This window comes from Grammomys surdaster, unplaced genomic scaffold, assembly GCF_004785775.1.
Source record: "Grammomys surdaster isolate TR1022 unplaced genomic scaffold, NIH_TR_1.0 129, whole genome shotgun sequence".
Taxonomy (NCBI): domain Eukaryota; kingdom Metazoa; phylum Chordata; class Mammalia; order Rodentia; family Muridae; genus Grammomys; species Grammomys surdaster.
The window spans coordinates 15,218,528-15,233,138 of record NW_021604587.1 but is presented as its reverse complement, the minus strand read 5'-3'; the positions used below and the strand labels follow the sequence as shown (position 1 = coordinate 15,233,138).

Genomic DNA, 14,611 nt, shown 5'->3' with positions numbered 1-14,611 from the left:
CACACACACACACACACACACACACACACACACACACACACACACACGTCCTGTTTTAATTCATAGATTATAGACAAAATCTAAATAGTGATGTCAAAAACAGTCGAAACTTTCATTTGACCAACAAGGCCAACCTAGATGGCCTTTGTCAGCCCCTCAGTCCTAGTATATCTAGGTAATAATACTTCAGGGGCTCAGTGGGATAGGCTGCTCAGAAAGGCTTTCTTCAGAGTAGTTAATAAAGATTTTAAAAGTGTAGTAGAAGCGCCCACACCTGAACATCTTTACATGCTCCACAAGCCAAATAAAATAATGGTGTGTAAGATACATTAAACTACAATTATCTGTAGTTACAAGTTAACAGTAGGAGATCCATAGGATCCAGAATAAGCGCTCAATGCTGGCCAGGCTCTGTCCCCAGGGCTGTCCAGAGACAGCCTATTGATTCTGCCTGGCTTTGAGGTTTCCCTCTCAGAGGCTGGTTTTCCCATGCAGGTGGTGAAGCACTATCTGTAAGTCGTTAGCAGGCATCCGGTAGGTTTCTATCTTTCAGAATATTTTGATCTCTTCTCCACTGATTTAAGAACAGCTCTTTCTTCCGTGGATATGCTGGATAGTTTTATGTCAACTTGACACCAACTAAAGTCACTAGAAAGGAGGGGGCCTCATTGAGAGAATGCCTCTATTGGACTGTAGACAAGTCTGTAGGGCATTTTCTTAACTAGTGATTAATGGGAGAGGGCCCAGCCAGTTACGAGTGGTGCCATGCCTGGGCTGGTGGTCCTGGGTTCTCTAAGAAAGTATGAACATGCTATGGTGTCACCTTTTGCCTCTATACCCCTCTATGTGAGTTCCTACACCGACTTCCTTTGATGAACAGTGATATGGAAGAAAAAGCCAAATAAACCCTTTCCTCCCCAAGTTGCTTTGGTTATGGCCTTTCATCATAGCAATAGTAACAACCAGGACACTGGGTATGGGCTACTCAGGTTAATGCTTAGCCTTCGTTTTTCTGTCTCCTGGTTGGCTAAAGCTAGAACCTCACACCTTGGAAGGCATGGATGGATTCAGCCATCTCTGTTATGTATATTCCTGTTTCTGTCTGTCTCATTAGCTCAGTGAATGCTTTTCCCACATGCTAACCATGACACACACAGGACAATAAACCTGTATCATCATTTCCATGTTCTCAAGAAAGTTTACTGTTTAATCTGACCACAAGGTTTGGTGACTGCTGGGAATGGAGGTCAGTATCCTGGGGTCCTCTAGTGTTCTTAATGCTTACAAAACTTGAAGATAGTGTGGACTGTCAGGGCTAGAAAAGAAAGTTTCTTTTCTTAATTTACATTTTAAATATACTTAAAAGTGTTCACAAAAAAACAAAACAAAACAACAACAACAACAAAACCACAAATGAGCTGACTCATTCTCTTTAACAACAGTATGGTATAAATGTATCATAATCTATTTAAGCAATTCTCTACTGATGGACATTTAGGTGGTTTCCAGTCATTTTTAAAGACCAATTACACAGTAATAACCCACAGTAGTAATATATAAAGTCACATAAGAACCACTACGCAATGAACAAGTTTGCAGGTCAAAGTAGAGTGGTAATTCTGATAGATATTGACACATTGCTTTCCACAGAGGCTAGATGATTTTGCATTTTGACTTAAAATGACTTGTGAGACCTACTCTCGGCTTTATTATTTATTCAATGAAGAACACATTGTTAGCATTCCTTCTAGGCTCCACTCCACAGTTACCTGGCAATGGCCAGATGTGCCTGACTCACTATAAAAGGGGCTGTTTGCCCCCTCCTCATTCTCTTACTCTCTTAACCATTCTGTTCCTTCTCTCCTCATTCTCCTCCCTCTTCTCTCCATGTGTTCCTGGCAGATCTCTCTGCATTCTCTCTCTCTCTCTCTTTCTCTCTTTCTCTCTCTCTCTCTCTCTGCCTTTCTTTATCTCTACTCCCTCCTCAACTCCCCTTCTCATGCCCTAAATAAACTTTATTCTATACTATATCCATTGTATGGCTGGTACCATGGAGTTAAACTAGGGATAGGGCTTAAAAATGAAATCACAAAGCCCCCAGCAATAGTTATGAGAAACCTCTTTTTGGGTTGTTGATCAGGGGAGTCTAAAAGACTATAGGTTTTAAAGTTATAGCTGTCACTCTTGGTTGCCTCCCAGGAGTTAAAGGTAAGTTCTTGTTGATGACACCACAAATTTCAGTCATAGGATTCAGAGGATTATGAGCTAGCTGTGACCTGAAATCCTCCTTCCTGGGGTATTGCTTTCATAGTACCAGAAGGTGCTATGCAAAATTCCAAGGAAGAAAAGCAATTAAAAGTCTTACCTGTCTATATCTATGAACCACAACAATAACTAGCATGGCAAGATAATCTTATAGTGCAATAGTGGTACTCGTATCTTTGCTGTAACCAACAGCTCTCTAATTAGACTTGAGTCTCACTGAATAGGAGAGAAATCATGTTGGTACTGAAAACCTAGGAAAACCTTCTGCTGTCACTTTCCTAGAGCAGTATAATTCCAAACTTCATTTTTACACACACAGATAAGTGTAGCTTTTATCCCTCATCAAAGAAGGTTATTTTGTCACAAATGGAGACCATTACAGGTATCCACAATTGGTCAAAATGCAGAGGACAACTGACTATGGGGTGTTGTCCCCAGGTGATACATCTACAACCCATCTCCTGCACCTAAGGCTCAGGCCATTCTGGAAGCAGGAGTAGAAAGATAGAGCCAGATGACCAGAAAGTCTGCTATGAGATGACAGGGTAGCTACACCCGTAAAATCTCAACAATGTATAAGCCTCAATAAGACCTGAACAATTTTAACAACAGCTGACATTCCAGCATGGATGTCTCATGGGCCCATCCATAGATACGGATCAAGAAGCAGTCAATGAGTGCTGAGAGAGGGAGACTTAGTCTTCTCCAGGCACGAGTCCCTTAATCGATTATCCAATACCAAGTGATCTGCCTTAAATACACACACACACACACACACACACACACACACACACACACACACACAGAGAGAGAGAGAGAGAGAGAGAGAGAGAGAGAGAGAGAGAGAGAAGGTATTTTATTTTGTTTTGTTCATTTTGTTGTTGTTTGTTTGTTTTTGGAAGAAATTAAGACATTAAGAAAGCCAGGGAACTAAGACTGGCCATTGAAAGATAGCTACACATCAACCAAGAGGGCAGAGGTGTTGCTGCAGGGGAGAAAAGTGCAGAGAAAGGTAGAGGCAGGCTCCTTACACAAGGCTCAGAGAGAAATGAAGAAGAGCAGGAGGCACAAGCCCTGAGCGGGGCTAATGTGGGGAGTTTGCCTGGTTGATGCGGGAGTTTGCCTGGCTGATTCGGGGAGGTTGCCTGACTGATGCGGGGATGTTGCCTGGCCACACGGAGACCACACTGTTTCATTCTGTGTTTTCTACAATGGGCCAGTTAGCTACTGATGCTGAACTCCATCAAATGGCTTTCCTGTAAGAAGGAAAGCGATAGAAGTCCAAAAGACTCATCTCAGCTCTCACTAACTTTCCTAATATGCATTGGGTAGAGATTTGTCAGTGCTGTTTACTTAGGCGGGTGATCTCTTTCCGCTAAGACATTTTATACTGTGGTGGGGTGTCTTGTGTGGGCCACCTTGTGTGGGTCCCGGCTCACTCTTAGGAAAGTGTCCTCAAGCACATCACACAAGGAAAACAAAATGAAACAAAAGAATGATTTCTTACTTTAGGATTCAAGTCAAAGAAGGTGTAGTATTTAAATCTCAACAGCAGCTGCTCTTCCTCTTGAATGCTTTGCTCCATAAGGGATCTTGAGGAATCCAGCCAACTAGGAAACAACAGGTTAGGATTTAAAAACCAGCTCACTTTCTATACATACGCACCACACTGAGTTACACATTACACAAATCCATGAGCACAGGCAGGGGAAGCAATGTCAACAAAAGCAATGAGCACATAATAGCTTATGTTTGCACCTTACCTTACCGTTATATTCTTAATGACACATGAAAGTGAAGGTGCTATGGGGGTTGATATCTAGTGTTTCTCTTCTTTTTTTCTTTCTTTTTTTCTTTCCCTCCTTTGTTCCCTCCCCTTCTCTCCCTCTTCCTTCCTTCCTTCCTTCCTTCCTTCCTTCCTTCCTTCCTTCCTTCCTTCCTTCCTTCCTTCCTTCTTTTTTTTTTTGAGACAGAATCTCATGTGTACTCCAAGCTGACTTTGAACATGTGATATTCTTGCTTCCTGAATGCTGGAATCATAGACACTTACCATCATGTCTGTCACTACCTTGGTATAGCAGACGAAGTGACCATGTCTCTGTGAATTTTATGATCGATGCAAGGGTCTAGCTCCATAGTGGAGCCAGCACATAAGTCTCTGTCTCTAACTGCTGCCCCGTTGCTCCACTGTGGTCAGTCCAAAGCTAGGTTTAGCTCAGTCAGTGTGCAGTCTTTGACAAGCAACACAGCATTGTCATCTACAAAGTTCATGATCTAGAACTACACAACTGCACAGAAAAATAAAAATTTAAAACTCATAATTTAAGGAACTTTGTAATTTTGTATTATTCTGTATTTGTTGCTATCTTGTGCATATATGACCCATGGGTTGTGGGTTGGCCATGCTTAGTAGATCCTTTTATATCACATGTGCTGTGCAATGCATTAACCTCTAGCTGGATATGGCTACTGAACCTTTAAATGTAAATAATGCCACATTTTAATTCTTTTTTAGTTTATTTATTCTATGTATGAGTTCTCTATCTGCATGTACAACTGCGTGTTAGAAGAGGGCATCAGGCCATTATAGATGGTCATGAGCCACCATGTGGTTTCTGGGAGTGGTTGCTGGAAATTGAACTCTGGACCTCTGAAATAGCAGCCAATGTTCTTAACCACTGAGCCATCTCTCCAACTCTGCAACCTAACTTAAACTAGGGAGAAGCATTGTTCTGTAAATACAGCGTAAGCTGGGTTGACTACCTTCAATGTCTCCAACAGGTTCATAGAGGGAACCATGCTTATAAGATACTCTCTACCAGCCGGGCGGTGGTGGAGCAAGCCTTTAATCCTAGCACTTGGGAGGCAGAGGCAGGCAGATTTCTAAGTTTGAGAGTTCGAGGCTAGCCTGGTCTACAGAGTAAGTTCCAGGACAGCCAGGGCTACATAGAGAATCCCTGTCTCGAAAAACCAAACCAAAAAAAAAAAAATACTCTCTACCTCCCAAAAACTCTTTTCACACCTGTAACAGCAAGAATCATAGGTATGGATAGGAAGACATCAAGTTATTTGAATACAACAGCTTTGTTACCCTTTAAAGGTATTGAGACCACCCCAGTCTCTGTTCATCTTCTATTGTTTTGTCTGTTAAAGTTAGCCTTCTGAGTTTTGCTAAAAAGCATGATGTTCATGCCTATAACTCCCCAATTTAGACAGTCTCCATCTCTTTGACATCTCTTAGTGCATGAATTAGTTTTGACAGGAGGAAGATGGAGCCCCATTCTTACCCTGCATTCATCTTGGCTTTGTCAATCAAAGATCGAGGCTGAAACATGTCGGCGAGGACATCTGGTGAAGGAGGAGGTTGGCTGAAGGCCAGAACACTGCAGTTTTGCTCTGTCAAAGGGCTGTCACCAAACCAAGTCATCGTGGATAAGGCTGGTGTCCCGTTGATAGGGTCATATGTGGGTGTCATGGTCTTACTGTACAAGCCAGGGCTTACTATGAGGCAAGGAGAGAGACATGATGATAGGTGATTTATCTCAGAATCTTTAGAAGAGGTTATACTGAAATGATTTTGATTTAAATGTGCCAGGAGTCAGGATGGTAGAGAGGTCAGTTACACACAGGTAAAGATTTTGTCTGGACTGTCCAGTTCTGAGATCTCAGGCATGTATGTAAAAGTTCCCAAAAACTCAACATAGATAAATGTTGGCAAGTAAATCTTTTCTAACCATTCAAAGTCCTCTTATCTTCTGGTGCCATTAGGGAACCGAGAACACAGATACAAAATGTCCCAGACAGCAAAGGGCTGTGTTTTCTACTTTTAAGAACACAGTAACTGCTTACCTGATTCTAACTCTGAACACTGCTCAAATCCACTTTTTATTCTTTGCATTGGAATACATTATACAAGAAAGCCCCTGATATTACAAGAAAGCTAGTGAAGTTGTTTTGATATGGGAAGAAAGGATATATCTTCTCAGAATCGTTACCTGCCTTCCCTGTACAAGCCAATGAAAACATGCTTAAGAAAGAGTCACACAAAGACAACCCAGAAAAAGAGAAATATATTTGAATGTTCTGAATTGCCTTCTTTCTAAAATTTACTTTTTCACTCACAATTCATGGCTATACATACTTGCATTTTACAACATATGATACACAACCAAAACCATGAGTTACTAAGCATACCTTTGTAAGAGTCTAAATTTAAAACCCCCTTAAACTTAATGAGATATTCCCTCCTCAACTTGTCAGTTGATCCTTCTTTGCTTGAAGAGAGGGAGGGGAAAGAGAAAGGAAGAGGGGGAGACACAGAGATCCCCTTTGTTGCTTCAAGGGTCCTGGTGTGGTTCCTTTAGACTCTTTTATCCAGTCAGTTCCCAAACTGATGTGAGAGGCAGAGGGGGAGGGGTTGGGGGAGGTGAGATAGGGGTTTTTCTTTGGGGTCTACAGTCAGAAGCTGAAACAGCAGCCCCTTACCTGGGGAACCTGAGCTTGTTGAAGAACTTTCTAGGTTCAGGACGTCTTCAATCACTGGCTCTTTACTATTTTTTTCTTTCTTCTTTTTCTTTTTACAATAGTCACTGGAAGGCTTTAGCAATGAAAGTTCTTCTGGTCTTCTGATATCTGAAATAAAACAAAGTAACAACTGAAAAAAAAAAAGCAAGAGAACTAAAAAGAAAAAGAATCCCTTCTGAGACTCATGGCTGTTCTGTGTATTTGACAGGCCTCCGTCAGGCTGGGGAGATCTTGTCCGCAAATGGAACCCACTGCATCTAGTGTGAAAGAGGAGAAAAGGAACTAAGACCCCCAAGTTGGATAAGGATAGCAAACAATGGTAGGAGGTTCAGACTAGTGAAACTTCTAGTCTAGTTTGTGTTTTAACCTGTGATGAAGTTATTTCAAATGCACACAGAGCAAAGGGGATGGTATCATGCCTTCACTGCAGGCTTGCCAGCCAGCTCCAAGCACTGTCAGTGCTGTGCAGCTCTTAATGTTATCCGTGAGTGACTGATTTTTCCCTATTTTCCTTCCTCCCTGGCCCCCACTCTGGTTTGTAAAAAACCACAAATGGCCCTAACATCCTTTTTTGATATGTGGACCGTTGACTGTGCAATCTTTCTTTCCCTACTCAATGGCCATCATTTCCTGCCATCCCTTGGAGGTGTCCTTGTGTTCTGTTTTGCCTTCTGAGTCTCCATCATTTCAATGTGTGTCAACCTGACTCCCAGTAGTTTGAGAGCACGTGGGTATCTGTCAAGAGCTTGTGCTGCCTGCTAGCCATGCTCTGTACTTCGCACCTCTGACAGTCCACGTGAGAGGAGCCTTCAGTGGTAGGGTCCTTCTTCGGTACCTTCACCCTCCTGGAACAGCCGAGGCTGTCTACACTGCCTCTCAGGGTCCTGGCTGCCTACACTGTGACACTCTTACTGGAATCTGAGTGTCTACAATCTCTCTTCCACACAGTACATCCTGGCATCAGGAGGACCGAAGTTCTAGATTCCTTATCTCAGAGTTGGCTTTTGAAGAAACCAAGCTGTGATAACCCTTTCTTGACTCATCCAACAGTGCAATTATAGTCAGAGCTGCTGATAACTCACTGAGCAGCCTTAGTTTCAGCTATAATCCAAGGAAGTGGCTGCTTTAAGGGCTCTGGTACCTTCTCTCCTAAATCCTTTCATCCAGTCAGTTCACAAACTGCTTGGTGCTCAGAGATCTGAGCAATGCAGCTTTCTCTCCATCAGTCAAGATGTCTGACCATCAGGTTACAAACACACCTGGGACCATCTTATATACATCTGATAACTTAAATATTATAGAGTAAGCATTAAACATAAAATAAGAAAGCAAAACTCCACTGAAGATCTGTGCCTCTTCTGTTTCTCAGGGGAAACCGCCATACTGCTAAATTGATCTGAGCCAGTGGTGATAGATGTAAGAGCCGTGATTAGAGATGCTGGGCAGAGCTCTCTCTTAATGTGTCTTCAAAGCCACAGTTAGAGAGGACAGCAGCTGAATGCTTGCCCTTAACTGTGATGTGTCACCTGGTCCCTTCATGGTGTGGAAAAGGTCTTTTCATTTGGTCTGTTATGTGATGTTGGAACCCTCACTAGAATACTACCAACCACAAGAACAACAACGTGTCCTTTTGCTTCTCATTTGCCTACCACATGTCAGGGACACTCTAGGAACTGGGGCTCCCCGATGGAATATTCCATGTACTGAATGGTTCACTAAACAGCCACTGAGCAGCCAGTGTGTGCTGGACATTGATATGCAGAGTTAGTGTTTCTGACCTAATCCTGTTTCAGGCCATCAGGACCCTTCATGTCTAACATGGACACTCCTAAACCTGTGAACACCTTCCTTCCTTTCCTCTACCTCCCGACCCACTTTAACGTGCTCTACGTTTCCTTGTCTGTTTGCTGACTATCTGTTTCAAAGGGCCAGATGCCCATGATCTTCACCACAGTATCAGCCATACACTATACTGCCCGCTGTACCACAGGGCTCAACAAGCATTTGTTGAATGAATGAATGAATGAATGAAGCAACTCATAGTTTAACAGGGGAGAGGGGATACTCAGTGAGACATAGTATTCTGTGTTCACATGCTGGGTGATATTTAATATTCTTGGTACCAAAGAAGATACCCACACATTTAAAAATGTAGGAAATAAGAACCACTCACAGTACAAGGGTCCCCGTTTCTATGGTGTATCATAAAGAAAAAAAATAGTCAGAGTAGTGTTGTCTCTGTGATGCTATACCACGAGACACCAATTCATCAGGTAAACCTGGTGGCACATGCTGGTAATCCTAGTGTGTTTTAGGCTGAGGCAAGAGGATCACACATTTGAGATAAGCTTTGGCTTCATAAGATCATATTTAAAAAACCAAACAAAAATAAGATTAGCCCTCTATTCATAAATGTTTTGTGTGCAGGTGTGTATAGTACATATGTAGATGTTTGTGTGTTTTCAGGCACATGTGCACTTGTGTGCACAGACATCCTTGGTGTCATTCCTCAGGAGCCATCCACCTTGTTTTATTGAGATTGGGTCTTTCACTGGCCTGGACTTTGCCAAGTAGGGCAGGCTAGCTGGCCAGTGAATCCCAGAGATGCACCTGTCTCTGCCTCCTCATTGCTGGGCTTACAAGTGTATACCACCATGTTCATCTTTGTAAAAACATGGTTTCTGGGGATTGATAAGGCAAACGCTGTACTTACTAAGCTCTCTTCCCAAAGAATGCTTTTCTGTTTAAGCTTCTTAAATAACTTTTGTCATTATTTACAGGAGCCAAGTACTAGTGAAGGAATTAAAGTGTGTAGTGCCATCATCCCAAAGATAGAGACCACACAGTGTGTCATAATAAAAGATTTAACAGGACTCTCATTCCTTTGTCTTAAAAATCTGAGTGGAGTTTGGAGAAACAAGTTTGAAGTGGCACGCATAATATGGCCACTTCTACTTACAAATGTATTTGAGCAACTAATTATAAGTTTGTGGAAATGATTTATGCAAATAGCATTCCTTTCCTCTCATTCCACTTGAAGGGCTACAGTGCTCTGTCCTGGGTATGGGAGTTTACTTCCTTGTAAAGAAGGGTTCTCCAGCAAAGGCTTGAGGCGGGCAGAAAGCACAAGTAATTTTCCGGTCTTCCTTTGCCAAGAGTCTAAAGGGCACAGTGGCCCGACGGGGAACTCACTCAGCACTTTGCAGATATCAGCGACAGCCTTAAACACCACAGCCGAAAAGCTGACGCGCAGCCGCACGGTCTTGGCGTTGGGTAGGCGAAGGCGAAGCATCTTATGCTGAGGGGTGAAGAGAAGCTTCGCATCAGCCTGGACGCCACACTTGTCCAGGGTCCAGTGCGTTTTCAGAAGCCAGCAGCGCTTCTGCTCCCACCACAGAGCATAATCTGACCAGTCTTGGGCTATGTCTGCACAAGTGGAGAACACAGTTTATGAGAGGAAGCCGAGCATGCAGGTTGCAGACACCCCAGTCTATTCGAGGCGGGTGAAGCACTAACCTTTAGCTTAAAATCTCTTTTTATGGTTCAAGGCTCTATAGTTCTTAGCTTCCTTCCAAAGGAGGGATGGGGAACAAATGGCGTCTGAACTCTACTGTTATTTACCTTTAAGTATTGTGAAAACCAAACAAAACTTCTGTTCTAATGAATGCTAAAGCACACTCCCAAGCCCTCTATGCATCAATCTTGACTGCTTAATCAACCATAGTCTCTTATAGAAATTAATTCTTGTACTACTGGATCACAAGGGAACAGTGACGGTCCCCACAGGCCACACAGAACACAGAAAGCTGACAGTTCATTCTTCTCAGCCGTGTCCATCTCCTCTAGCAGTTTTATACATGCAGTGTGCAGAGCACCCGTGCTGATGTCAGAGCTGCAGTCTCCCCCTCAGTGTGGGCATCCACATCCAGACTTCCTTCAGCATTAGTATCAAAGGTGAGATTTCTTTTTGTCAGTGTGAAGTCAGTTCAATCTTTCATTTTGCTAAATTAGGAGACATCAACCTTTTTTTTTTCTTTTTTAAAGTGTTGATAGGGGAGTCTTGAGACAGAGTTTGTCTGTGTAGCCCTGGATGTCTTGGAACTCACTTGGTAGACCAGGCTGGCCTCGAGAGACATCAACATTTTAATCTACTTGTTATTTTTTCTCTCAGGGAACTCTGCCTCTTCTTGAATTAGAAAGCCTTTCTCTCAGTGCTCTTAGTAGAAGCATCAGATTATTTTGGAAGGTAATGGGTCAGTAATTGTTCTCTGTGGCATAGAATATATCTGCTGTGATTGGATTCTGGCTTGAGAATCTCCCAAGGCTTTATGAGTTGAGGGTTGATTAGAACTAGGGATGAAGAAGGTGAAACTTTAATCTGACCTCAGTATTGGGAGGTGGAGCCTTTGGAAAGTATGTAGGATTAAGTATGACCATTAAAATGCAGCCCTTCTGTCAAATCTGTTACCATGACAACAAAGCAGGAGAACCCAGGTAGAGATACTCATACAAACGCACGCACTTATGCATCCCCCTCCTGCCACACACATACTCCTTGCTACACGATACCTCACTCTGTCTTGAGAGCCTTTCAGTCTTCAGATGTCATCAGATGTAGTCCCTAGCCCTTTGGCCAGAACCACGTGCCAAAATAACCCTTTTTTCTTTACAGTCACCTAGTCTCAGGTATTTTTATTATAACAACAAAGAAATGAACTAATCCAATCCTCAAAATTAATGTTTATCAAGAGATACTATATTCTACTACCAATATGAAGTGAAAATGAAAATAATGAAAATGTTCATTAAGGGATAAGTGGGTAAATTGTGGTAGGTTCATACAATCAAATATTATTTAGCAACAAAATTAGATGAACCCAAACTATATGCAACAATATAGATTTCTTTCAAACATAAAATTAAATCAAAGAAAGCAGCTATATAAGCATATATTCTTTATGAGCCTATTTATATGAAGTCAAAAACAGCAAAATGAGAAGCCAACACCCAAGGCCTTGAAGAAATAGACAACAAAATGCTAAACTCTAAGTCCAGAAGAAGACTTCTCTTTGTTGGTGGACAAGGGTAAAATGACACATTGACAGCAGGCTGAGCTTAGCATGAAATTATCAAGTATTTACAAAGAATGGACTCTGTAGTCAATGCCATGTCACCTATGATCTCTGTGGGTGTCTGGTGGGATGAGCCTTGACCTTGTGGGTGTATGGCATTATACCTTTTTGATACACACACACACAGACACAGACGCACACACATATATTCTAATATAGTTTTCCATCATATTTTGAGCTTTTACAAAGTTGGCTGGATCCATTGTAAAGCTCTTACACAGTTCCCTCTTTCTCTTCCTGGGAGAGACTAGAGGTGGGAAGAGGAACATGCTGTCAGGAAATCTAGGGCCCGCCATGGAACATAATGGACGGGGGAGGTAACACTGAGGGGTTCAAACACAGAAAGACCCTGGAGAAGGAATGACTTACTCATCTGTTCCACAAGCTTGAGCATCACACCCCCAATATGCAGGTCCCCAGACACCCTCAGCGTGACCTCTGTCTGCTGCTCTTCATGTGCATGGTCAACTCGGACCACAAGCTCCCAGGATGCAGATGTAAAGTCACCAGATGACAGCATTGTGGCCCAGGCAGGTGTCTTCAGGGACAAAAGAGAAAGATCAGAATGGCAGGGGACAGTGGAAGGTGGCAGCAGGTTCTCGGAGAAAAGCCATTGCTTTTCATTTTTATATTTTAATTTTAGATTCTTGTTCAAAGAATTCTGTAAGGTTCCTGATACCTAGATATTAAATTAGGATCCTAATTGTATTAAGAGACTTATAAAAATAATCCCAACTATCTAAAGTTCTATTATTTTATTTTCTTTACTGGGGTATGTATTTTTTGTCCATATCAATCTTGGTTTTCCCTTTCTACTAGTTTTTCTTGACTTTCTCTGATCTATTTTGACAAAACACAATAAACCATGGCAACCTTCCATGAGATCTTGAAAGGTATTGGGATCTTCCATATTGACTGAAATATAGTTTGTGTGTGATAAAATGTACAGATTTTAATGTAACAGTTCAACACATTTTGTGGTATGCAAAATATACTTCAGTAAACTCAATTTTAAGAAGCTTTCCACTAAAACCATTTCCCACTGAGATCCTCTTAAGTATCTCTCATAGATCAGTGTTATTATACTCCTCCTAGTAATAGTGGCGTCTTCTGGTATGAGAACCCTAAAATAAAAACTCAGCAAAATAACTGCATATCAATCATTATCTTACCTTAATGTGTATGATGACATAGGCATAGGACAATAATAATTGTTGTGTATGTGTGTTTGATTTAATTAAGCTACTGTTTTATTTCTATAGTGTTAGGGTGTCTGACCCAGGGCCTTATGCATTCTAGTCAAATGATCTTAGCACTGAGCTATATAGCCCCCACCCAAAGGAAGTCACTCTTTTTTTTTTTTTTTTTTTTGGTTTTTCGAGATAGGGTTTCTCTGTGCAGCCTGGCTGTCCTGGAACTCACTCTGTAGACCAGGCTGGCCTCGAACTCAGAAATCCGCCTGCCTCTGCCTCCCAAGTGCTGGGAAGGAAGTCACTCTTTTAAAGCACAAGGTAAATTTTTTTTTTTTTTTTTTTTTTGAGACAAGGTCACTCTATGGCCTCCACCTTGCAATCCTCTTGCCTCAGCCTCCCAAGGGCTGGCCTGACAGGTCTTGACTCCACGAAGGTTTCGGATATACTGGTGGCAAAAGAGAAAACAACAACAACAACAAACCCCAAAAAACCCAACCAACTAAACAAACAAAACCCAAACATGAGTGGCAGGCCAAAATTTAGTCTTTAAGATAGAGTAGGGAGTTTAAACACACAGTTTTCTCCTAACTGGAGGTGCTAAAAGGCAAAACAAACAAACAAACACAAACAAAACAAATATAACCCAGACTGTTATGATCTTGTGGTTTTGGGAAAATCAGAATCCAAAGCAGGCAGAACTTCAGCAAAACTTGAGATATTGGCTCAAATGATGTTGCTAATTTGGGCCTTTAAAAAGATTTTAAATAAAGGCACTTAAATGACTGTAAGGACGCTATCATGTCCCTATGCAAGACAACGTATGAGACAAAGCCCATGCTTCATAAGGTCTATCTCGAGGGACCTACTGGACTAACATTCCCAAGACAGCACTCCTAACCATGACACCCAGTCTCATACTCTGAGACCCAGCCAGCTTCTGGGGCTCACTCTGCCTCACAACAGGCAAGTGAAAAAGTAGATGCAGGACTCAGTCCCTGCGTCAACTAGCAGACCCATATGAAGCTGAGATGGTAATAGTGTGGTGTGTGAGGGGCACTGCCTTCGTAACAATGGCTAATTAAACCACCAATGTCACTCCATGCCACGTGTTCATCTCAGATGGTATATCTGTAAGCCCTAAGTGAATTTCAAAAACGCACTAGATATATTCACTACCACAAATCCAAAGATCTACTTTTGAACATTTGAATGTGCTTAGGACAGGTTTAAGGTGTTTGAGTCAAATCCAAGAGCTCAAGAATGCTTTATAACCAGAGGTATCCCAAGGAGCAGTACAAGGATGCAATGGGGGGCCTCTCAACACAGAGGCCCTCCGCTTGCGGTTACTGATTGAACTGGCCGGAATGCTGGCTCCCCTCATCAGCCTGCAGCATTTCTGTGCCTCAGAGCCTTCTCTCTCACCAACACCCATTTAAAAACGAGGAAACCGGGGATGAGGATGGTAGGATCTTACTGCAAATCACACTAAGTTCAGTG

The 14,611-nt window shown here is 42.2% G+C and overlaps 1 protein-coding gene across 1 annotated transcript in view; it reads right to left on the bottom strand.

Annotated features, from left to right (window-relative positions):
• Fermt1 (fermitin family member 1) overlaps positions 1-12,453 on the bottom strand; it is a 38,062-nt gene extending 25,609 nt beyond the window's left edge. The window contains exons 1-5 of the mRNA XM_028755441.1: positions 12,291-12,453; positions 9,982-10,215; positions 6,751-6,897; positions 5,553-5,766; positions 3,773-3,875 (exon numbers count right to left, since the gene is read on the bottom strand). Coding sequence (XP_028611274.1) covers positions 3,773-3,875; positions 5,553-5,766; positions 6,751-6,897; positions 9,982-10,215; positions 12,291-12,441 — 849 coding nt within the window. The 5' untranslated portion in view covers positions 12,442-12,453. The remainder of the gene's footprint in view (positions 1-3,772; positions 3,876-5,552; positions 5,767-6,750; positions 6,898-9,981; positions 10,216-12,290) is intronic.
• Between the last annotated feature and the right edge of the window lie 2,158 nt (positions 12,454-14,611).